This window comes from Cordyceps javanica, chromosome 3, assembly GCF_051103115.1.
Source record: "Cordyceps javanica chromosome 3, complete sequence".
NCBI lineage: Eukaryota > Fungi > Ascomycota > Sordariomycetes > Hypocreales > Cordycipitaceae > Cordyceps > Cordyceps javanica.
In genome coordinates, this window is record NC_139297.1 from 1,449,870 (window position 1) to 1,473,634 (window position 23,765).

The following is a 23,765-nucleotide window of genomic DNA, read 5'->3' on the forward strand; positions in this document are numbered from 1 at the left end:
GCATTCGACCATAACATGTTGATTTCTTGCTGTTGCTGTGGGACAGACTCGTGTGCGTGTGCGTGTGCGTGTGGAGGGTCGGAGAGTGGGAGATCTTGTCGGGTATATAGGAGACATCAAGTCTCGGCTGTGCAAAATTGACAAACCACGAATAATTTATCAGCACAAGCGTCGATGTCTGGGTCAACTGTGATGCAATTGTAATGTTGAATGGCTGAGTATATATCTGGCTATAATGTGCCCCCCTTAAACTAAAAAAACACAATAACAAAAATGCTGCGAATTGAGCATGCTATTCCAATACAGCCGTGTTGAAGACAGGTTGCCTCCCCTTTATTGGTTTCCCGATAATGTTATGTCACCATCCAGCGTACATGGTACGCCCTGTGCACCCCTTGATCTCTTCTTCTTGCCTACTCCGTATTCACACGGCCGAGAGCCTGGCCCATTTTAATGGTCTGGCCCTTGTCGACCTTCCACTCCCAGCCTGTGTTCTTCTCCTCGGTGCCTTCGCCCCCCCCGGTGGCTGTGGTAGGGGCCTCAAAGATGAGCACGACGGTGCTGCCGAGCTGGAAGCCGCCCATCTCCTCGCCACGGCGGAGGGCGTGGCCGTGGAGGACGGGGCTGGCGGCCTCGTAGGTGGCCTCTGCGAAGCCGAGGTAGGGCTCCCCGCGGCGGGCGGCCTCGTCTGCGGCGACGTCGGCGGCGGTGTCGGTGGTGAGGCTGTTGGTGCGCAGCTCGCGGTCAAAGTTGACGCGGATGGAGCCGACATTGGTGGCGCCGACGGGGACGTAGCCGAAGAAGCCCCAGCGCCAGCGGCCGAGCAGGACGACGCGCTCGTTGAGCGTGAAGAGGCCCGGCAGCGTGCGCTGCAGGTACGGCGACACGCTGTACAGCTCGCCGGCAAAGTGCCGCCGACGCTCCACCACCCAGTTGGCCGGCGAGTGGAAGCGGTGGTAGTCGCCGGGAGCGAGGTAGATGACGGCGTAGTACAGCGACGTGCCCCGGTCGCGCGGCAGCACGTCGTACCACGCGCGTTCGCCGAGTGCCAGGTCGGCGCGCACCTCGGAGACGGCGCTGTTCGAGGGCTGCATGGACTGGTCCTTGACGGCGGCGACGGCGTGGCCGTCGTGGCTGCCGTCGTGACCGGGCTCGTGCGGTCCGGACAGCAAGTCGGGAAGCGTGTACGAAATGCCGTTGACGCGGCCAAACTCCTCATCCTTGCCAATGACATCGTCGTCGACGCTGCCGTCGTGCGCGTTTGGTCGCGGCGTGCTGGCGCCGCTGCGCACCGACGACGCGCCGGACAGGCTGGGGCTCGGCGTGTGCTTGCCGAGCAGGGCGTCTACCGTGTAGGTCATGCCCTTGACCTGCTCAATGTTGCCGCCGTCGATTTGCCCGAACTGGAGGATCTTGCCGTCGGACGGCGACAGCAGCACCTGAGGGTCGGGATCGAGGGGTCGCGCGCCGGGCTTCAGGGTGCGGTAGAAGAAGGCCGCCAGGTTGGGGTATACGTGCAGGTCGGGTTCCGAGACTTCGGAGAGGCTGGCGATACTGTTAGTAGTCCAATCCTGCAGCCTTGGGTTACTGCGCCACGTACTTGACGCCAAAGATCCAAGAGTATAGCTTGAATCCGGGCACACGAAGGTAGTATGGTATTGTCAATTCGTTGAATTTTCCCCACAGACGGGATATGGCCTTGAGAGGTAGAGTAGACATGACCTGAACTTGCCTGGGGCTCGAGTGTCAACAATTTTTTTTTTCAAAGAAGAGGTCTCCAAGAATGGGTAGGCATCATCTCACCATGGTCCGTCCGGTTGAATTCTCGGTCGAGGCTTCGGTCTGTCGCCGCCTTCCTGCCTCTCACGCTCGCGTGACTGAACCTTGTAAAACTGAACCAAGCCGAGAAATCCCACGCCGAGGCCGACGGGGATGTGGTACCAGGTAACCTTCGTCTTCCGCAGCGCGTCCCCCAGCCGCTGCGAGAAGCGAGGGCGCTGACCCGAGGGGCCGGACGAAAAGTCGCGAGCCGCGCTGGGTGTCTGGGACCTCAGCGAGGCCGTTGTCGACGTCGAGGGGCGGCGGACGCCTGCCGCATTGGCGCACTGCCGCCGCAGAGGGCTCAGGGCATGACTCCTGACGAGACGTGCGGTGCCAAAGCCAAGTGTTGCCGCCATTGCGACCAAACACAGCCAAAGCTTGGTGTTTGGTTTTTCGGTGGTCAAGGTAAGCATAGAAACGCTCCAGTAAAAGTTCGGGGGTCGTAGGTAAGTTTGCTAGTGGCGGCGCGGGACGTCACCAGACTTGTAGGTAGTGTACTGAGTAAGCTTTGTACGTGCACTACACTCATCTAGGTGGCACTGGTGAACGTCAACCCATTCAGCGGCTCCTGGTGAGTGGCATGCGCTTGGTCGCCTGAAAAGAGCTTTAAGACGACGAGGCACATGAGGCAATTTGCAGAGTCTTGAAGGCAGGAATGCAACCATCCCTACTAAATTACCACCAAAGGCCCCCTGTTAAATGACTCGGCCGAGGCTTGCATAACTCTTCCATTATTGCTGCAGCTACATAAGTGCCAGCATGTCTTGTTGTGCAACCACTAAGCTAGAAGGGGCAGCCGCAGGCTACGTCGACGCTCCCGCTGGAGCCCCAGCCCGATTTCAAAGCCACGGTGGAATCTCCAAGCTGTCCAGAGTGTCTTCAGCCAAAGCCAACCCTTCTTCGTTGTGCACGCCCATCGACTTTCCGCCTCTTCAATAAAACCCGGCTTAGATCTTTGTCCGTCACAGCGCGCTCGGCTGTCTCTTTAACCTTCTTTGTTCACTGGTAGTTTGGCATGCGCACTATCCGCCTCACCAGCTAAGAACGTTGGGCCTCTCTTCCTCGCTCGCTTCCAACTGTTGTCATTGCAACACAATCCGTACCACGCAGTCGGCCTTTCCCCTTTCCGCGCAACAACTCCTCGAGAGACGGCATGCCACACGGCTTCTCCAGCCATGGCTTCGCAATCTGCCAGTAGTGATGCAACTCTCGACCAAATGACCATCAACCTCCAAATTATCTCCCCGTCCGTTGGGGTCAACCGCCCCCTCCAGTTTCCGGCCACGCCCACGTCGACAAATGTCAAGACGCTCAAGAGGATGATCCGCGATAGCCTTTCCCTACGACCGACCGACTCCAACCAGCGCCTCATTTATCGGGGCAAGGCCCTTCTGCGTGATCATGATACCTTGCTCGATATTTTGGGCGCCGATGCTGTTCGGAACAACGACACGCACACGATGCATCTGGTCCTTCGAGATGTTGACCAGCCTCCGGCCCCAAACTCGACTACCCCCCATAATGCATCGGCTAGCAATCAGGCGCCGCGACCGGTACCGCGGTTTCTCAATCATCTTGGGCATGGCCTGGGGCCTGGTCCGGCACCTGCTGGCGCTGCGGACGTGGCTCAGCCTGTGCAGCCACCAGTGCAGCCAAGAATTCCTTCTCCAGCTCCGCTTGGCCAGCAGCTCCCACCGCCTGCCGCGGCTGCTTTCCAGCAGCAGCACCAGCAACTCACAAGTTGGCTCAATCAGGTGCAGCGGGAGGCCATGAGCCGAGCCGTCAACCAGAATCAGCGCGGAAGAGCGCAGGCTGGTATGCGAGGAGTTGCGGATGCTGCAAGAGACCCAAGCAGCCGCAGAGGCAGCCCGGCACCTACACACACTATATACCGCGAAACACAGGGCCCAAACGGACGAAGCTACCACATGGAGACCGTGATTCGCAATCCAGCACCAACCGGTGGCCAGACTGGGTCATATAGCGTCACAGACATTCAAAACATGGTGCGAAATGCAGACTCTGGCCAAGGCCCCTCAGCCCCGAGTGTATCCATGCAGCGTACGGCATCCACGGCTTCCTTGCCCGTGAGGTCTGCTCCCAGTCTTCTCAATATGGCCTCAGCACAAGTGTCTCAGCCGCGACAAGGCCTTGAATTGTATTTGCTATCTTCTCCTGAGGGCCCCCGTGGTATCCTGATCAACAACTCGACCATGGAAACCTTCTACACCCCTAGAAACAGCTTTCCAGCGCCTGTAACCGCCCCATCGCAGATGACAGTCCGAGAATGGCTGCTGACGCCACCCGATGCTCCTGGCTATGAGGACTCGTTTGCCGATATTCCCGACGAGCGGTATGATTATCAAGGAGAAATCGCGAGTCGCCACGCCCGCGACCAAGCCAATGCTCGCCAGTACCAAGTTCAAGCCCAAGCATTACATCAGCCTCCACCTCCCGCAATGCCAGCCGAAGGGGTAATCAATCAACCTGCGGTCCAGCCTGCTCTCCGACCTCTGCATGGCGGCAACCCGATGGCTGGGCTCGGTCAACTGCTTCTTCGATTAGGGCCCCATATATGGAATATCGGCAGGCTTGGCTTCTTCGTTTGGCTCTTTGTCGGACCCGACTCGAGTTGGACTAGGTGGTTCGTGGTCATTTCAGCAGCAGTTTTGACATTTGCAGTTGGCACTGGTGCTTTCAATGGAATGAGCGAACATCTTTGGCGGCCCATGATGCGCCATCTAGAAAATCTCTTCCCAACCCTCGACAGGCCCAATCAACGACAGCCGCTCCCAGCAGCACAGCCTGGGATCAACCCAAACCCAGCCGACATGGCTGCACGACTCGTCGCAGACCACAACGGGAGACAGCCTTGGCTCTCCGAGCAATTGCGTCGAGTGGAGAGGGCTGGTCTACTATTCCTGGCTAGTATTGCACCAGGAGTGGCAGAACGCCACATTGCCAACCTAGAAGAAGTCGCGAGACAAGAGGAGGTGCGTAGGCGACAGGCAGAAGAAGCAGCGGCTGCTTTGGCCCGGGATGCTGAAAGATTAGCAAACGAGACTGCACAAGACAATCCAGGGGATGTCGCGGCGGGCTCGTCCCGACATGAAGCGTCCGAACCTGCTCTAGAGCACAACCGTGAGCCAGCTGCCGCAAGAGACCCACTGGTTGCCTTGTAGATTTGCTTCAGGAAGCTACTGAATGACGCACATATGATTTGTTTGGATTCACAAGCGGGCGTATCACGACAGGAAAAGAGATTGTATTGGAGGAGTCCGGGATATCAATAACATTCTTACCACCATAGCTGTAGACAGCTTGATTTTATTAGAGAACGCTAGTTAGACGCATACGCTGCAAAGCGTAAAAATTAGAGGCGATTTTTTGTTCGAGGAATCAGCTTTCCAGCATCCCAGTGACAGGCTTATCTTATCAGCGGACTTGGTGGGTGGCGACCTTTGCAACACCAAGCTGTTCCACAGTCGCAACAAGCAGCACCTGCATTCGACAACACCCAACCCTGACTTCGTTTACACTTGAAAACCAGAAAAATTCGTGCAACTCGCCGCAAGTATCCCTTTTGCAGTCACAATCGATTTTGACGGCTTGCTGGACTCAGACATATAAAAAGAGCGGCAATGAGTGGAGGCTGGAATACAAGTTAGTTTAACGTCGAGCTGCGGCTCAATCGCGCAATTCGTTAATAACCGTTGGTACTAGTTGAATCTGATGCGGTATGGCGAGACTTTCTACTGTGAGGTTAAGGGACGATACTAACATGTGAGCAGGGTGTCTTTACCTCGCTGATAGAGAACCTGGGCGTCAAGGACATACAGTTCGAAGAGCTCCTCACTCTGGACCCTTCTGAGCTGCTTACGCTGCAGCCGGTTCACGGTGTCATCTTTCTCTTCAAATACCCTACCGACAAGCCCTACGCCACACCGGACGGTCCGCTAGACGGTAAATTCGATCACACTGCCTCGGAGAGGATCTTCTTCGCCGCGCAGACCATACAGAATGCGTGTGCCACGCAGGCTTTGCTCAGCGTGCTGCTGAACCAGACCGGCGAGACTAACCTCTCTGGCGACGACAGCTACAATGTGGATGTTGGCGAGAAGCTGCGCGACTTTCGCGAGTTCACCATGGTACTGCCGCCCGAGTTTCGCGGTGAGGCTTTGAGCAATTCAGACCTCATCCGTGAGGTGCACAACAGCTTCGCGCGCAGCAACCCCTTCGTCGACGAGACGCAGCGCGACCCCAACGCCGAGTCCGAAGACGCCTTTCACTTCGTCGCGTACACGCCCGTCGGTGGCACGCTCTACGAGCTTGACGGCTTGCAACCCGCGCCCATCGCGCACGGGGCGTGCTCGCGCGACCAGTTTCCAGCCCGGGTCGTGGACGTCCTGCAGCGCCGAGTCGCCCGCTATGAGGCCACCGAGATCCGCTTTAACCTACTGGCCATGTGCCGCGACCTGCGTGTGCGCGCGCGCGAGTTTGGCGACGCCGAACTTCTGGAGCGCGAGGAGCGCAAGCGTCGTGAGTGGCGCTTCGAGAACGCCCTCCGCCGCCACAACTTTGTCGGCTTCGCGGGCGAGGTGCTCAAGGGCGTGGCGGCCGACCGCCTCCGCGCGGGCGGCGACAAGGCCGTCGAGGCGTGGGTGGACGAGAGCCTGGAGAGGAGAAAGGTGGCCGAGAAGGCGCTGCGAGGTAGGGGAGGAGGCGATGGAGATGTGGACATGAGCTAGACTATTCAGAAAAAGATGCATGGGCAGAGCGATTACCGAAACAAAAAAATTGCAGTTGCTACGATAATGACAATATACCCATTTTGTTGTCCTACAGCCACCGCGTGGTGTCAAGTAGGTATTGTTCACGTATGCATTCAACACCTCCAGCTATCTAAGTATAATGTACCTCTGTACGATTTCCTACAATAAGCCGTACACACCGTATCATCTTTGCGCTACATACGATGCCTCAACGTTTCTGGCAAATTCTCAGTCATTTATTACTCCACAAATTCCTGTCCCAAATGCTGAAAAGGTTACTCGTCCTCTGGCGCTCCTCAGAAATGCTTCCCCTTATTAAGATCATATGTGCCTCACCTGATCTGCGAGTTGGCCGCGGCATAATGGCTTACCCGGCCACTGTTTCTGACTTCTTGTCCTTTTCATCGCGACATGCGCGTCATCTCCTCCGGGGTCGGCCGTGACAGGATCGGCTGCTCAGACACTACCGCGGAGCCCCCCTTAGCGGAGGACCGGCCCTGGGAGTCGCCCGAGAAGGAGACCACGCGCTCTTGCTGAGGCGAGCGAAACTCTGGCCCACCGGCGGGTGTTACGGTGTCCCGCGCTGCCTTCCTGCGGCGATGGCGGATGGCGCGCACGAACCACGGAGGCTGCCCGCTGCCCTTCCAGGTCCAGTACTCCTTGAGCTCATACTCGCGGGGCTCGTAGCGGCCGCCAGAGATGCAGACCACGGCACCGATGAGCCCATTGAGCATAGTGTAGACAAATATACCACTACTAAATGTCAGCAGTGTTCTCGACTTTTTTATCGTTTAAGGAACCTACGCAATGAGCCCGTAAGCGACGCTGTAGCTGAACGGGATGAATGTCATGACGACAAACGAAGGCAGAACATCACCAATGTAACGCCAATTGATCTGCGTTATCTGGCGAATCATCATGCAGCCAACCTGGAGATTATTAAACAGAGGCTGTAGAGGAATTGGAATAGCACAACTTACAAGAACTAGGGTGCAGCCTGTGGCCCACGGTGGGATGGAGGCAAAGATTGGCGCAAAGAAGACGGCTACGATGAAGCAAAAGCCAGTCACCATAGCAGTCAGTCCAGTGCGGCCGCCCTCAGCAATGCCGGCACCACTCTCGATAAACGCCGTGACGGGAGACGAGCCAAACAGCGCCGCGATAGAGATAAACGCGGCGTCGGTGCAGTACGCAACAGTCGAGCGCGGAAAGTCGCCATCCTTGTCAACGACGCCACAGAAGCGCACCATCGAGTACAGTGTGGCCGTGGCATCGATGATATCCACGTACAAGAAGGTGAAGAGCGTAAGCGCAAAGTTTGAGCCGCTGGTCTGAATGTCCCATTCAAGCTGGTTGGCCACACGCGTGAGCGGATGCCATGCGACCACCTGCTTAAAAAATTCGAAGCGCGAGTCTCCTTCTTTGGTGTCTGGAAAGTATGAAACGGCAGTGTTGCGACTGAAAGCTGTTAGACGAGCATGAACATACGAGCAAACGTCAAGAGAACTTACGGCCATGAGATGACAGAGACCAGTGCAATACCGATGACCAGGGCGTATTTGACTCGGTATGCCATCAAGAAAGCAGTAAAGATGCCACCGCAGAGCACAGCCAGCCAAAGCTTTGCCAGTTAGCCTTTTTCGACCTGTCGGACTGGGATTATCAATATTTACCTTTGGGTTCGACATGACACCGCTCGTGCATCTGCCGCTGTCGGGATCGAGCAGCTCTGCTGGACAGCCTCCCAGAGCGAGCGGCGAACTACCACCGCCTCCAGTGATGGCACCAATGCCAGAAGAGTACGAAAGGCCAACCTCGGTCAGAAGAAAACCAATGCCGACACCAATGGCGGTCTTGAGAGTAGCAGGAATAATCTTGACGAGCCATTGTCGCATGCCAGTCAGCGCGAGAATGATGAAGATGAAGCCCTCGACAAAGGTGGCAGTGAGGGCGGTGCGATATGGAACAGAGCCACTGCCGTTTACACCAACAACCTGGAACGCAAAGTATGCATTAAGGCCCATGCCTGGGCTTGACGGTTATTAGCAGATGTTGAGGCAGTGAAGGCTTATAGGAAGAGGCAAACATACGCAATCGCGACCGGAAGATTCGTAAGAAGTCCGAAGACGAGGGATGCCATGCCGGCTATAGCCGCTGTGGCCGTAATCAGATCGCGTCGCACCTCTGGATGAGTTAGCAGAGTCATGAAAAGCTAGCTTACTACTCACCTTCTTTGCAGGTTGCGAATTCGGGAATGCCATCGCATTGGTGTCTGTCAACCAGATTGCATTCGCATGTACCACCTGTTTGCGAGAGCATGGAGGCCTTGTGCAGGTGTTAGTGCTGGGGTGGCAGACTTATTGACTAGTAGACTTACATTGACTGCGATGATGTATGCCATGGTGGCAAAAGTTGTCAAACCTGCACGGATCTCACGAAAAGCCGTAGCAGTGACAATTTCCTTGGGCTAAAATTGTGAGATGGAGTTCTGATATGCTTTGACGGGTGGCGCGACTTACATGACCGCTGCCACCGAGGTGAAAGAAGTGACCGAAGCGCGATGCAGATATCCATAGATCAGCCAAGTCGCAAAAGTCACGTATGCCACAGAACCTGGAGCGTCTAGCAGCAGACTCGTGAGATTCGATCACAAACTCGTCATGGCTAGGTTGCGACATGATGGAGAACAAATGCGAAAGGGCTGTTTGGTCGTTTACAAGGAGGTGACGATGCCGGTCCTCTGCGATGCGCAACAGCGGATTGCTATGTGAGCGACACGGGTGTACTTAGAATAAATGCTGTTGTAGAAGAAAGGGTTGAAGGTTGTAGGGGCAGAGAAACTAGTAGAGTTCTTTGCTTTATTGTGTTGAGTTGATGCCGAGCACAAACGGACGGGCCGATGATGATGGAGCGGCGGAAGAAACACGAGGCTTCCAAGGCAACCGATAGCAGGCAAATCAGACGTTGCATAAGATCACTTATGTGAAAGCGGGGTATCAACAGAGTCTGCCAGCTGGCAGAGGAAGCAAACGGTCGGTGTAGTCTTTATGAAAAACAGAGTGGTTATCTATGGGTTGAAGTCAAGCCGGACAAACAGTATGGGTGGCAGCAGAAAGCACAGGAAGCTGGTACGATTTGATAGGACAAGAACAACACGGCTTGAAAGATGGAACCTACTCTTTGCAAACAGGAAGTTGCGTGCGGGAGCTGATCCTCTGCAAGTCTCCGTGCTGGATCTGGGACATTGTGCCCCGTGTGCGATGCGTAAGGGGGGGGGGGAGGGGGGGGGGGGGGTTTGTATCGAAGTGAAAGATGCCCACTGCGAGTTGAGTGGCCGTGGAAACCGACCGCGACGGAAACACAGAAGCTGTTGTTTGGGACATTGGTCTGGGCGTGCATGAGCGCCATCAGTATCATCGGCCTCCCCGGATCCAAAGGTGAGGTCCAACCGCCGACCTGCTCATGCAAGTATATCTGAAATGCCGCCACCGACGTAAACGACAGTCTATATCTTTCTTCCCTATCCGATTCCATGTCTTACAAGTATATCGTATTGCGAATGAAATATTGGTGCGACCCCTGTGGCAGATATCACAACAGTCCAGCCAGGAACGGAGGAGGCGAACTGCATGTCTCCAAGTACGAGACTCGCTTGCTATACTCAGTAGGAAGTGCTCAGACGGCTGCCCGCATATAGAAAGGAAGAAATGCCTTCTTTTGGACATCTAGTCGTTTACTTGCACAGCTCATCTCATTCGTGCCACGGCTCGGTGGTATGTGTCACGCTCGCCAGAGCAGCTCAATTCAATCCCGCTATCCGACGTGCGACAAAAGCACAGTCTCGGTGTATCCATGGCTAGATTGAAGGGGGGAGATGGAACCGAGTGCAGTATAAATGGCCGAAATTGAAAAAAAGAAAAGGAAAAAAAAATACAACACAAAAGGGTCATCAGGGCAAACATGCGGCATATCGCAGCCCCCTTTCTGGGACCGACCGAAAAGTCTAGGCAATAATACGATATTTGAGGAACTCGCAAATAGTAGACTACGAGTCAATTTGTATCCAAAATTGTGTTTGCAGGGTGCCACATCGGCCATCTTGTGGTCTCGCCGATCCAGAGGTAGCTCAGCAGCGCGGCTGTTTTCGGGGTATGGAAATAAAGCAAATTTGGGACTAAGAGGACAAGTATTGGCCGAATTTTAGTCGATGAGACGGCCACATTCTGGAAGAGGAAAATGTACCCAGCGATGGATTCGAGCCGTTTGTAGACAGACCATTTGCTCCTGCTCACCAGACACAGTCCACTCGCCAGCTGCCCACACAATATTCTGATTACATCATTGTAGATTCATATACTTCTATGACACTTGCGCCTCACATTCGGTTCAGATGTATTCGCATCGCACCGCCGCACCGCATCCCATCGGCGTGGCAGCCCTCGGACGCCAGCGTCTGCTGTGACTGCAATCATCTGCATCGTGCCTATTCCTCAGGTGAATTCGACAAATGTTCTTGAAAACGCGACTACAGTGTAACATGATCACAAAGCCATCGTTTGTTCTTCTCTGCAATTCGGTCGCGGCCGGATGATCCCCTTCCCTCGATTCGCCGCCGTCCGAGCTCAAATACATCTATCAGCCACCGCCGCGCCAATTTCTAGACTCAGATCTTCTCCAAGACAATCCAATATATCAGAAACAGCTGTATTCGGCACGCTTTCAGATTAGGAAAACAATCGCTTGTCGCCCAGCGGTACACATGCCCCGCCTGAGAGACGGCATCTAGGTTCTTCTTGCGGACTGGCCATTTTACCGTCATCAATATATTTCTACCGGGGACCTTTATCTAGACCGTTTGTTCGCAAGCAAATCATAAGAATGTGGGATGTAATATGGACCGACCCGGACAAGGAGCTGGTTGGAGAACATCGGGCCAGAAAAGGTCAACTGAAGCACGAAAGGGAAAAGAGTAGCATCCGCTCGGGAAGAGACTCCGCTACCACATCGTCGTCAAATTCCTCATCCGAGACGCCCTTCAGGTTTTTTTGGGCTAGAAGTGCCAAAAATACCGCCACGTTAAAAGGGAAGGAAACGAACCGCTCGCCGTCTTTCTCTGGACTGGCAACCCCAAGCCTCACCTCTACCCTTTCGCCATTTTCGCAAACGTTCGATTCGGAAAGTCGAAGAAGCTCAGGTATGGTTACCACCGCTCCGGTGTCGCCAAACAAGGTCGGCCCCGAGGCCCTGTTCTCCAGCAGTGAACGTGACACGCTCCCTTCCTTTGATGGTAAGAATTCTATTGCAGTATATCAAGGCCAAAAATGCTGATGAATTTCATTAGAATGTCTTTCGCAGTCATTTGGAAGTATCGATTCCATCGCTGCTAATCTGACAAGCTCTGGCCAGAACGGCAGCGGCTCCGAGTCTGCCAATATTGCTACCTTGATCCAAATGCTTGGAGATCTGCCAGCCAGGATTGAAGGCCAGGAATCAGCCAAATTGGATCTCAATAGCCCAGAAACTGTTAGAAGAGGCAAAGAAACAGACATAACGATGCCATCGATCGATACTCGGCTTGTCACGCCACCAAAGTCGCCTTCCAGACGGTATGCGGATTACCCAAACTGCTGTTTGAAACACTATGCTAATGAGTTACAAAGGCCAGAAAAATATCGCCACTCAGCGAGCTTACCGGAATCATCAGTAATGCTGACGCCACCCCCAAAATCGCCGCGACGACCCACGCCAGTGCCCTTGGAGATCAACAACCCTTCAGCTTGGCGAACTACATCACAGTGGGAAGACCGTGATCTAAGGCAGAGACGAAAAGCTGCTAAGAAGGCCTCGAAAAAGATTACAAAAGACAATGTGATCAATACGGAAGCATTTGCCGTCCACAATCCGATGATGGGTATTCGGTCTGCGGCGTGGGCACCAACTGCTATGATATTGGCAAAAGTCAAACAGGTCATGGCATTTAAACCAAATGAGGGCCAAGAAGTCGGACTAGAGAATTCCAAGCAACATTGGATGCTTTCTCTCCTTCATGGTCTAGGCTATATAGCAGATCCGGACCATGATGAAGACCGTCACAACATATCCCTCCCCGCCACGGCACTAGTGATGTTGCTCTATGAAACGAAAGGTACCTACAACTCAGATTTTCATTATTGGAATGCGATGCTAACAATAGAAAGCTTACGCAACTTACATCGCTGCTGTCCACCCTGATTCGCAGGTGTATCTCCTGACAAAGGAGAGCTCAAGGGCTAGCTGGTCGCGTAATGTCCAGACTGTACAAGCACCACCGGCAGAGGCTACGTGTTTTCCCATGGCACCACGGCTAGTCCAGACTGTATACTCCTTCTCATTGCCGTCAAGCTGCCCACACAATGTGCTGCCCATCTTGCTGAGCAGTGTTTACAAGTGTTTGAAGCCGAGGGGGTCATTGAAATTGACAATCATAGACCCGCTGCCTTACGCCGACACCCTTGGCCACAAACTTCGGTTTTGGATGGAACAACATCTTTTCCCAAATCTCGAGAGGAAATCACTCTGTTTGGAGCCCAGTAGACTATTCCCGAAACTACTCGGAGATGCTGGCCTTCGTGGAAGGGGAAGTCGGCGCACCACGGTGAAGTTCTTTGCTCTGCAAGAGAACGCACGCGGCCTTGACAGAAATCGCGACCCAGACCCCAGCATAGAGCAGCTAAGTCAGGAGCAACATGATAAAGCAGAGCTGCGCAGCTTAGTCGGGCGCATGTTTTGGGTGGAAGTTTGGGGCCAACACGTTACACCGGTAAATACCTGGTGGTGGGACGACCCCGAATGTGTTGCAGAATGCCGGGAGCTTGGTACCTTTTGGGAGTACCATATTATTGACTCCGTGAAGGGTTGAGCAGAATGCTATTTGAGGACATTTTGTGAGCGGGGTGGATTGGCTCATTGTTCAAATACGAATGTGGAAGGCTAATCTTCATTTACCAGCGGAGGTGTTTTATGTGTCTAGTTTCAGTTGATGAGGGTCACGATTAATTGTGCCAACTTTTTGTGGTGAACAGATTTTATGAAGCGTTACGACCATGATGAATGTACATACAAGCAAACAGAAACTTTGTCACAAATTTGCATGGTATTATTCTTTTTCTTTCCCTTTTTGCCCAGGCCTTGTACAATCTTGATGTAGCAAACACGGCCCGTCACTGATTTGCGCCAAGGCTATCCGCAACATGTTGCGGAAGGTGGTAGTGACCGAGTTAGTAATGACCAGCGCCAACGTGGGCTGCCCGTGAAATCAACCCACTTGTATTGTTCATGAATCAACACCCTTGTACGTAGACCCCGGCTTGGGAGCCCACTGAGGCGCCAAGGGCTGAACAGTGCGCACTGACACAAAACGGGGTGGTTCAGTGAGGGCTCGGAAGATGACAGCCGTTTTCTATACGACGACACGGAGGCGGCGGCTGTCTATTGTTTTCCCAAGCCTCAGGCTGTGCGGGGCAAAATTATTAAACGATCGGTTCAAAAGTCTCGGGTAGTAATGACGCCCGGTTGGCAGTGCATATGCAGGCTCGGTAGGGACGAGATTTGCTCACGTTTCTTTAACATTACTAATTTTCCGTGGCATTAAAAAAAGGAGTTACTGACAAAACGTAAAGGGGTATAAAAATTATGTACATGAATGAATCGAGAAGAAACCAGAAGCTGATTCGAAAATGTTCCGTATATCCACATGAAGTAACTCGTTGGCGACGGAACGCCGCCGACCCCAAATTGAACCAGAGAGAATGTAAAGAGACTGTAATTTCGAGCCAAAAATTAAAATGAAGGTAGAAGTAAAGTCGATCCGTTGGAAATTGGTCGTTCGAGCCATGAATCAAGACATAGAGCTTGTCAGTTCCTGGGGCCGTCTGCGGAATTGGTTCTAGTTGACGACAGCTCGGTGGCGCTCTCGGTGTCGAATGGCTTTGATGGCTTTCCCTTGGAGCTGAGAAAGCCTGGGACGAATCTACCCTTTTTCGCACTCGAAAATGAGGACGATGGATAATCCGACGGTTCAACGCTGGGCGATGGTCCTTCAACCAGTTCCGTGACGTCTGACCTCTGTCGGTAGCCCAAGTCTTGGAACAGGTTCTTGCACGCGGCCCACGAGGTAACGGCGTAGATGACAGCGTTCCAGAACCCCTGCAGCGGCAGCACAAAGGCGCTCATAAACTCTAGGACGACGCTAACCTCGTTCTTGTGGATGACCGAGTACACGCGGTTGGCGCTCGACGGGATCCACGTGATGAGAATAACTGTGAAGAAGAGGATAGAGCACTTGGTGTATGACCACGCCGCATTGTTGAGCTCATGATTGCGGCGGCGATTTGGGTTGGGCACGCGAGGCACACGCGGCGGCGGTTGCGGCCGCGTTGTGAAGCTGCTGATGGGCTGCGGCGCCGATGCACTGGGGACGTCCTCGCGGCCCTGCAGAGGCAGCTGCACGTCCTCGGCAGAGTGCGCCGAGGCAACTGAGTGAGAGGTTACGTGGATTGAGTATGCGCGGCCATCTTCGGCCGATGCCTTCGGCGGCTGCGCGCTGATTGCCGTGTGGCGGCCGAACGGCGTGGGAGCTCCCTCGGTGGTGCTGATAGCCTCGCTGGTGATGGTAACTTCGGTGGTCCTCACGGAGTAATGCGCTTCGCCGTTGACGGACAAAGGATCAGGGTCAGAGGAGTGGAAGTCGCGTAGCTGCTTGCGCTTCTCGTAAATTGTTCGCCCGGCGCGGATATAAATAAAAAATGTGACGATGATGACAACCCTGTGTTGCAGATTAGCATTGTGGCGCAAAAGGGACGAGCGGAAGAATCCCCATACCAAACAGGGCCGTAGAAAGATGCGATACGCCAGATATCCCAGTCTGACGATATCCAGCACCAGAGGAGGGCGTTGCCATATACGCGCACGCCGTTGTGATCGGACACGAAGATGAAGACAAAAGCTGGGATCATGGGCACACCGTAGCAAAGCACCAGGTACGGGATTTCCATCCGTCTCAGAGAAACGGCATCGAATTTGAAGTAGAAGGTAAGGTAGACATTTACGGCCATTGCCAACGTCCAGTAGGCATCAGCCGGCATGAACCTGCGCAGGTTGGTGTTAGTGCGTACTCGCAGCCAAGCCTAGTCTTGTAAACACAACAGACGGCACACTTACATTTGGATCAAGAAGGCTTGAAACTGACAGCCGGCGGACAGGATGTCGGTAAGGTAAGCACGCGACATGAGGGTGCCGACATTGGTCATCATGTTGCCGAAGGAGGCGTAAAAGACGAGGCGGTTGATGGGCTTGTGAAAGGCACTCGAGGTGCAAAACGTGACGATTGTGAAGAGGCATCCAAGAAGTGAAAAGACGGAGCAGGTTCTCTCGATGGCACTGATAGCCTCGAGCTGCCCCTCCGTGAGTGTTGACGGCATGGCTTCGACGCCAATGTGAGTTGAGAGAACAGAGCAAACGGGCGGGATCTGAGCCGCTTCGAGGAACCGTGGACCTAATATTGCAGGACAAAGGGGAACGATATAGATCGAGAATCGATAAAAGGAGGGGCACGAGGCAAAAAGAAAGAAAATAAAGGAAACTAGCAAAGGAGACGGCAACTCGAAACGTCTATCGATGCTGAGTGTCTGAAGAGAGAATCGCAGAAGGCAATCGGGGGTGTTTGGTGGAGTAGGGGCGTGGGTTATATGTATTTTGAAGCTGTATACGTTTCTGGTTTCTAGCATCCGCAGCGAATCTAATCTTCTCCTCTTTGCGAGTCTGTAATCTATTTTTTTTTGCCTCCTTGGTGTTTTCCCCCAATACTGCGAGTCTTCTCTCAAGAGCCGACTCAAAGGGTGGTCCGTGGCCAGGGCAAGACAACGAAATATCCCAGGATACGGTGGACCTAAGACTTGCCGATTCTCCATGCCCACGATCACGACCCTCTCCGCGCAAGAGGGCCCCTCCCTCTCCGGAGACATCATTGGCCCTGGATAAATGTGCGTATACTATCCGTACTATGCACAGAAAGGAGTTGATCGTCCCGGGGAGGGGCGGCGGGGGGACAGGCAGCTCTTCATCCGACTGCTACGCCGGCCTGGTGAGGCATGTGACGGGAACTGAACTGCCGCTCCCCTGTGGCCCCTACCTGATGCCCAAACTCGGAAGCTGGCAGACAAGATATACAGGGATTCAAGACCAGTTCATTGGTGTTTGAATGGCAGGCTGTTGTACAGATTCCAACTCTAGAACGGCGGCGCCAACGCACCTGGATGACTCGCTACTCTCAGCCACCAGACCCCCTTCAAAGGTCTCAGTCGCCACTAATGAAGCTGCTAACCAAGCCACTGGGTCGCTTGTTATTTCGTTGTGGGAAAATAATCAGGAAAAAAAAGAGACAATGCAATAAGTCCAGACTATCACCTTTTGTGCAGAGACACACTGAAAACATAGGGCCCCTGGTGAGACACTATTTCTGGGGAAGAGTGACGACTCGTCTCAGGCACCAAGCGTCTTGGCCAACATTACCAAACCATTGCCACGCCACCCACGCTGCTGGCTGGATAGGCTATATTAGAACAAAGACAAGTGCCGATCCTAGCCCCAATCAAGAATAGCCCAGGTATGGAAGCATCGGAGCCCGGGTTAGTCTGTTTTAGACGTGGCCTTTCCGGGGTTGTATTCCGAGGACCCTATTTAATTCTCAACAGTGAGGCAACCAGGCAGACGAGCAGGCTCCCGCAGTATAGATCAACGTCTCTTTCATATATCTGAAATTGCCACTAGTACTGTTTTCTCCGCGGTGCAACAGGCGGATCTTTTCTCACTTGATCTACCTTGAAGGCGGAAAAAAAAAGGAGTGACTTGATCTCAGTATCGTGTGGCTGGAACTGGAATCTAGCCGATGCGATAGACGTCAAAAATAGGGGAAGGAAAAAACAAAAAAGTCCTAGACAGACTTCATGCATAAATGTCAAGGAACCCCTCCCGTTGTGGGAAAAAGAAAGACGCAGCGTATTTTGCTTCTTCGGCCTCACTGCCGTCGCGACCGTCCCCTTCAAGTCCCTCCGCGAGGCCGGCCCCCTTTCTTCGGTGGCGCATCTGTGGGCTGGTCGCTGCATGACGACTCGCAAAGTCCTGATTACTCTGCAGCCACGTTGGACTAGAACGAAAGGGTGAAATGAGAGAAAATCAAGCAGCAAGACAACAAAAACGGTGTGCCGCAGCGAGCAGGGGTTATAACCACCTTGTCGCCGTCTGTGCTTTTCATGGGCCCCAGGTAAGGGATCGACACGGCGCGGCAAAACGGCTTCTGGTCTGTCCCACACGAACAACTGTCTGCCCTGTCAGTCGTTCTTCTATATCGTTGCACCATTGTCCAGGAATTCCGTTCCTCACGACAGCAAGATTTTCATCTGTACCTCATTTCGCAGTCCCCATAGCGTGGCCCCAGAACGGCTGAGACATGTGGCCCTAAGCGAGGGTGTAGCGACTAACCAGCGTTCGAGGTTACATCGTTGGCCGATTGACAGAATCCATTTCCCCTCCAAAAAAGAGCCGTGCCCTAATCTAATGCATCTCATCTTTCAGACTTCAGCGCGTCAAGACTTCGGACAGGATCGTCCGTGACAAGCGGAGCCTACCATGGATGCCCCAAATCATGACGAGAAAGGGACCAAGGCTAATCCGATAGAGACTTTCTGTCGGCAATGACCGCGACGAAAAATCAATCAGATGACTCAATTGATACGGAACGAAACCCATCTCGCAACTTCTCAAGCCAACCCCATCTTCTCCTAGTTCCTTACCAAGGCGATATTGGGCGTCACGCCACCCAGATTCTGGACCTCTTCCAATATGCTTGTCTCTGCTGCATTCATTGATCCGCGACTCTCCTGGAAGAGCTCCGCGTGAAGCGCGCTAACAAAAAGCTGCTTGTGATCTGCAATAGCCTTGCCCAGGTACAGTGTATCCGAGTTCGATGACACAACATAGACCCTACGAACGTCCTCCGTTGGCGTGAGCTTGGCCTCCGCAGTTTCTCAACTCGGCTGATGAGATTGCGTACCAAGTCCTCCTCTAGAAGCTCGGCATTAGACTCAATGTAAACCAGGACCAACACAACTTCGCCAACTACTGCTCCCCATCTCGGTTTGCTATCCCCTCAGGTGTTCTCGGTTTGCCGGACTGATTGCACAAGAGCGATGTACCCCCTCCCACAGAGAACCCATGCAACTTCATGGATCTTAATCTGCTCAGAACCGCGGATTTGGTCCTAGGGTAGCCCGGCAATGCATCTCGAACTAACTGGACCTGCTTTGAGCCTGTTTTACAAGCATGGGCCGATCAACCCTTGCCTCTAGCGTGGTATTGTATATGACCTCGTCAGAACTCAGAACTACCGGATGGAGATTTGACTCTTCTTGCACGTAGCCTGTACCCGACTTCACGCTCTGCCTCTGTAGCTCATTGTTAATAACACCACACTCGAAACTAGCTTTCTCAAAGTATAAGCTATTGCGGTCGCGCGCCGCACGTCCAAGCTGTATGGGGCGGACTTTTTGCTATACACCTTCGTCGAGCCAATCGTGCCGCACAAGTGGGAAGTGAAGTAAGTGTACGCTACTAGCGTCCTGAAATTGATCTAGAACAGAGCCCGGCTACGGCTTGAAGAGCCCGTATATACAGGCTGTAATTCATCGCGTAAACCGTGCGAGAGTGCTCGTAAGGGTTAATATGACCTGCAATACATCGTAAAGAGTCGTCACCGTATCTTTTCAATAGGAATCGGGACCTCCCCTCAAGCGCTTTCGGTCGCATCGGTTATACGTACTAGTTGGTCAGGTTATCAATAAATGGCAGCAGGCGTGGGACGACGGTAATAAAACGACTCGCTAGCAATGGGCGAGGTTCAAGTATTCAGCGATCCGTGGAAATTGCCAGGTAGTCGGCGGCGAAGTCAGTGATATATCATACTCTAAAAAATTTCCTACGTGTTACAGGGTAGTTTTCGAGACTTTCGATACCTGGCCATCTCATACTGGTTATGCACATATTCTTGAATGGTGACTTCCAAAGTAGCAAATTTTCGAGGATAGTGAAGGTTTAAAGCAAACCACGAATTCGATCAAGACATTTGCAATGAGATCTGCAGTAGAATAGGCCCCTTGTCAGTTTTCCTTGTTCTCAAAGGGGTAGTGTATGAATGCGTAGAGTATACAACTAGAATCAAACCTGGTACCACCACAATGGACATGGAATGAGACTTACCAGCCGTCGAGAATATTCTTCACTATATGCAGCCGGCCTTTTCCGTATTTTGAAAAAACAGCAATGTGATCGACCTGATACTGATCAAGGTCGTCAAACAGCCCATCATAGCCACTCAGATGACGCAATTCGTCGATGCTCACTGCATACAAGCTCCTCGTAGTCATTGCTTGCCCAGATTGAAATAGGTGACCCAAATGTCTATTTAGGGACACATCCTAGCCGCGAGTTCCGGAAACCCAAATCGCAAGCTTGTTGTTCTTTACGAATAATAGTACACCTTGTGCGCCCTCCAGGGGGTTTGTATTGTGGAGAGAACGTCTTTGACTTTCACAAACCATGATGAGACACCGCTGAGAATGTGCTGGGTGTGTGAATGTGAGAAGAATTTTGCAGAATGTATTCTGGCTTTCATTTAAGAGTCGCCTTGTTTTCCCCAGGTCGCGCAAAATGTGTTTGTCAGTGTCTTTGACATGTTAGCCAACATAATCGACGACGTCTTCGGTATATCAACCCCCTTCGTGTACAAGACATGGAGGCAGGCAAAGTGAAGGTATCGAAACTGCTTCTGTATGCCTCATAACCTTCCTCACCCAAGGCTAGGGATTGGGGCACAAGCCCAGTATCCTCGCCAGTTTCAACCTAGCTGGAAGCAATAACCTAGAAGCGACCCGAACATCGCCCCGTACGGTAAGAAAAGGATGATTCGCATTTCCAGTCAACCATTTCCAGATCTGGGCAGGGTCTTTATAAAGTATGTTGAGGCCATTCCCCCGAGTGACTCTGCGATTTGAAGTACTCTCGTCCGGGTCCTGGAGATACTGCCAATGTTTGTACGAGGCAATCAGTACGCTCGAAGGGATGGTCTATGGCACTATAGAGTAAAATGATAGTGACATATTGATATCTTGTGTTTGGCTTAAGATGAGGAAGGCAACCACTGTCGCTGCGTCCTGAGTTACTCCATCTGCTTATTTTGATTCAATGATTTAGAGGGATACATAGTGCAGTAAAGTATGGCATGACTCGATATTCCCCGTAAACAAAGTTTTTTCACAGACATCAGTTTGAAAATCTATCACTCTGATCCATGAAATTCACATTCATGGCCTGTTCAATTAGCAGATGAATCAGTCCAGACACAGGCGACTACCGACCTTACAATCATTGCCCATATCAATCCATAATTCTAAGGCTTTGAGGTTTACTCACCATCCAGACGTATGAATCATGTCTATGCCTGAACATTTAGCGCTGTACTTCGATATGCCCATCTGCTGAATGACATCCCTGCCCGACATACCGAGGCGCTACCAATTTCCTATTCAACAACTACGCCCATCATGATGTTCCTACCAAGAGACGTATGATATAGTGTCCTTGTATGGATTAATATCGAGCTGGAGTGTTTTTAATGGTGTAAATGAGGAGATGCTCAAAACGCCGTAGGCCTAAAGGCCGTCAGCTTCGAGTTAGAGATGAAAGATATTGTGATATAGGAGCACGGCCAGCTGCACGTCAGAATTAAAACTGGCCGAAGAACAGGTCGCATTAATATCGAATAAAACCCTGAAACGTGATATGAAGAAAAGAGCGGCCTGTTTTCTGTGAGCTGAGGCTGTGGTGCAAAGGCATCCACCTCAGCCCAGTAATGGAGTCTCTTCTTCGAGCTGAGCAAAGTCTATGCACAATCCAAGGCTTTTCACGATCAATGGTCAAATCTAGATAAAGAATCGGAACTTGAACGTCCTATAGCTGTCGATATTTGAGCCTAGCGATGGCAATAAGCTCAAGGTAAATGATACCTGGCATAGCGTGTTCACCCGCCGAGAGCCGCGCAGTTGATCATGTTGGGAGATCCGTGTCATCTGAGTAATGATTAGTACAGGATGTGAAATTCATCGACCAAAATTTTCAGTAAATCAGCGGAACACTGGCTGCGTTCATGTAGACCGAGACTTGCTGTAGCCAAGTATAGTTTAGAGCTACCAACGCTCCTGCCGTCCGCAACGTCTGGTACAAGCCGTGTGCAACAGCACTTTTCACTTCTGATGAAAGTCACATTCTTTTCAACTGTAGTTACTTCCTATGAACATCAATGCTGTCTTTTTGTTCCTCTATAACCGAGGCTCGCGGTTTGACCCCTGCAATGGATTTAGCGCCGAGAGTGTTCCTATCCAAGATTAATTCAGCTCCAAGACCGGCGCTTTCCTAGCCGACAAAATACTGTATCACCTTTGAAGCCGGTCTTGATTCGAATATCGCACCCCTTTGCTGCGAACTTTCTGCCCGATATCACGGGTTTGTCTTGCATCGTTGCTTGAGCGGACTCAAACTGATCAAGGCCCGAGACGCTTTTTTTTCCTCTAAACGACGGCTGCACAAGTGGATGGGTGAACCAGCATCACTTTCTATGATGTTTTCTCAGAGAATATCGAAGAAGTACAGAATTTCCAATCAGTCAGCTCGCAATCATGCGCGGATATACCTATGGAAGCGCAGGATATGGCTCTACCTCATCGTCAGGCTACGGCTATAGCACTATTGCCACAGGTCTTGAAGGGGAGACGACTGCTAGCAGGAGGCCGCGTCGCAGCAATACTTTCTCGTGGTTCCCAAACGGGTATACAGCTATACATAGTGGAAAAGTAATTAAGAAGGCTTCTTCCTCCAACCACCAACCGAAACACTCGCGACACCGGGCAGAGAGCGGCCCTGTATCGTCCGTGTCTTCCCCGTTACCGTCCGGCATATCTTCGCCCAAAGGAAAAGTATCCTAGGAATCATCTGGTGAGCCGAAATATGCAAAAACGGACTCAAAGCGATCTCGGGATGGCCGCCGACAATCAACTACACCGCGACACGAAGCACCGCATCACCGAAAATCCGCCGAACACGAACAGATAAAACGGAAGAGATCTCACACGGAGAAGAAAGGAATTTCGAGACACAGCTTCGCAAGTTTAACATCGCGAGGCACTGTTACATCAACTGCATCGGGCCGACAGAAAAGGACAACCATGGCGCTCCAAAGAAAGAAATCCAAGGGCAGCTACGGGCTTTTCAGCTGCTTCGGACGTTGATATGATCGTGAAAAGCGCTCTAATGCGCGACATGTGAAGGATGATAGCAGTCTGGTCAATTTTACACTAGGCTGTGATAGCTATCAGAAGTTACGTGGTTACTAGGGAGTGCCAGAGGTTCATTCTACATGCCTACTTGATACTAAAACTATAGATAATACATATCATGTTACATTTCCAGACAGCGCTGGGTATTTTGGAGCTGCCTTCTTATTCTGACCGACCCCATCGATTCACCTCACAGAGTTGCGGAACTAATAGCCCCCGGAATTAACCCCAACGGCCGATCCTGGGCCGACGTAGCAGGAGAATTGTAAAGCGACGAAATTCGAATACGCTATCATCGTCGATCAGGATCCGCAGCCCTTGACTCCGCACGCTTGGGATGATCTGCCACACATCTCTCGGCCCAGGCAGCCAGGACAGTCACTACTGATTTCTCGGTGCAGCGCGCGACTGGCGACAGCCACAGCTGCGAGGGTGGCTGCGGGGTTTGCTGTCACCGTGTTACAAAATATGAGCGACAGCCAGGAATGCAAGACAGTGCGCAGCCCGCATACATGGGATGCGCCCAGATTCTGCAGCATGGCTGTTCGAGTCCACTATCTACCACACTAGAAAGACCACGCCTCTATTACGTGGTGCGCGAACTAAAGCTCTCCATGCAGCAGCAGCTTGGACAACCTGTCACTCGAGTCGTACCATGGGCGCAGAGACACTATGCATTCTTTCCATGACAGCCTTGCCTAGCTCAATGCCACATGACCGTCAACCCACCTTTCTTATCATCTCAAACATT

The 23,765-nt window shown here is 52.5% G+C and overlaps 5 protein-coding genes across 5 annotated transcripts; 2 read left to right on the forward strand and 3 right to left on the reverse strand.

The window, feature by feature from the left end:
• Positions 1-413: 413 nt before the first annotated feature.
• Positions 414-2,177, reverse strand: V2A60_004667 (phosphatidylserine decarboxylase 1; the record flags this gene model as incomplete). The annotated part of the gene is made up of 3 exons (XM_083255984.1): positions 414-1,545; positions 1,601-1,732; positions 1,804-2,177. 3 exons carry the CDS (start codon positions 2,175-2,177, stop codon positions 414-416), a joined length of 1,638 nt encoding a protein of 545 aa, XP_083112110.1.
• Positions 2,178-2,996: 819 nt separating this feature from the next.
• Positions 2,997-6,569, forward strand: V2A60_004668 (ubiquitin carboxyl-terminal hydrolase; the record flags this gene model as incomplete). The annotated part of the gene is made up of 2 exons (XM_083255985.1): positions 2,997-4,814; positions 5,613-6,569. The coding sequence occupies 2 exons, from the start codon at positions 2,997-2,999 to the stop codon at positions 6,567-6,569; spliced, it is 2,775 nt and encodes a 924-aa protein (XP_083112111.1).
• Positions 6,570-6,994: 425 nt separating this feature from the next.
• Positions 6,995-9,271, reverse strand: V2A60_004669 (permease family-domain-containing protein; the record flags this gene model as incomplete). The annotated part of the gene is made up of 9 exons (XM_083255986.1): positions 6,995-7,346; positions 7,398-7,522; positions 7,574-8,051; positions 8,105-8,214; positions 8,267-8,624; positions 8,684-8,777; positions 8,822-8,918; positions 8,971-9,060; positions 9,113-9,271. The coding sequence occupies 9 exons, from the start codon at positions 9,269-9,271 to the stop codon at positions 6,995-6,997; spliced, it is 1,863 nt and encodes a 620-aa protein (XP_083112112.1).
• Positions 9,272-11,789: 2,518 nt separating this feature from the next.
• V2A60_004670 (uncharacterized protein) lies at positions 11,790-12,403 on the forward strand (the record flags this gene model as incomplete). The annotated part of the gene is made up of 3 exons (XM_083255987.1): positions 11,790-11,880; positions 11,935-12,199; positions 12,259-12,403. 3 exons carry the CDS (start codon positions 11,790-11,792, stop codon positions 12,401-12,403), a joined length of 501 nt encoding a protein of 166 aa, XP_083112113.1.
• Positions 12,404-14,486: 2,083 nt separating this feature from the next.
• V2A60_004671 (uncharacterized protein) lies at positions 14,487-16,051 on the reverse strand (the record flags this gene model as incomplete). The annotated part of the gene is made up of 3 exons (XM_083255988.1): positions 14,487-15,396; positions 15,453-15,719; positions 15,792-16,051. 3 exons carry the CDS (start codon positions 16,049-16,051, stop codon positions 14,487-14,489), a joined length of 1,437 nt encoding a protein of 478 aa, XP_083112114.1.
• Between the last annotated feature and the right edge of the window lie 7,714 nt (positions 16,052-23,765).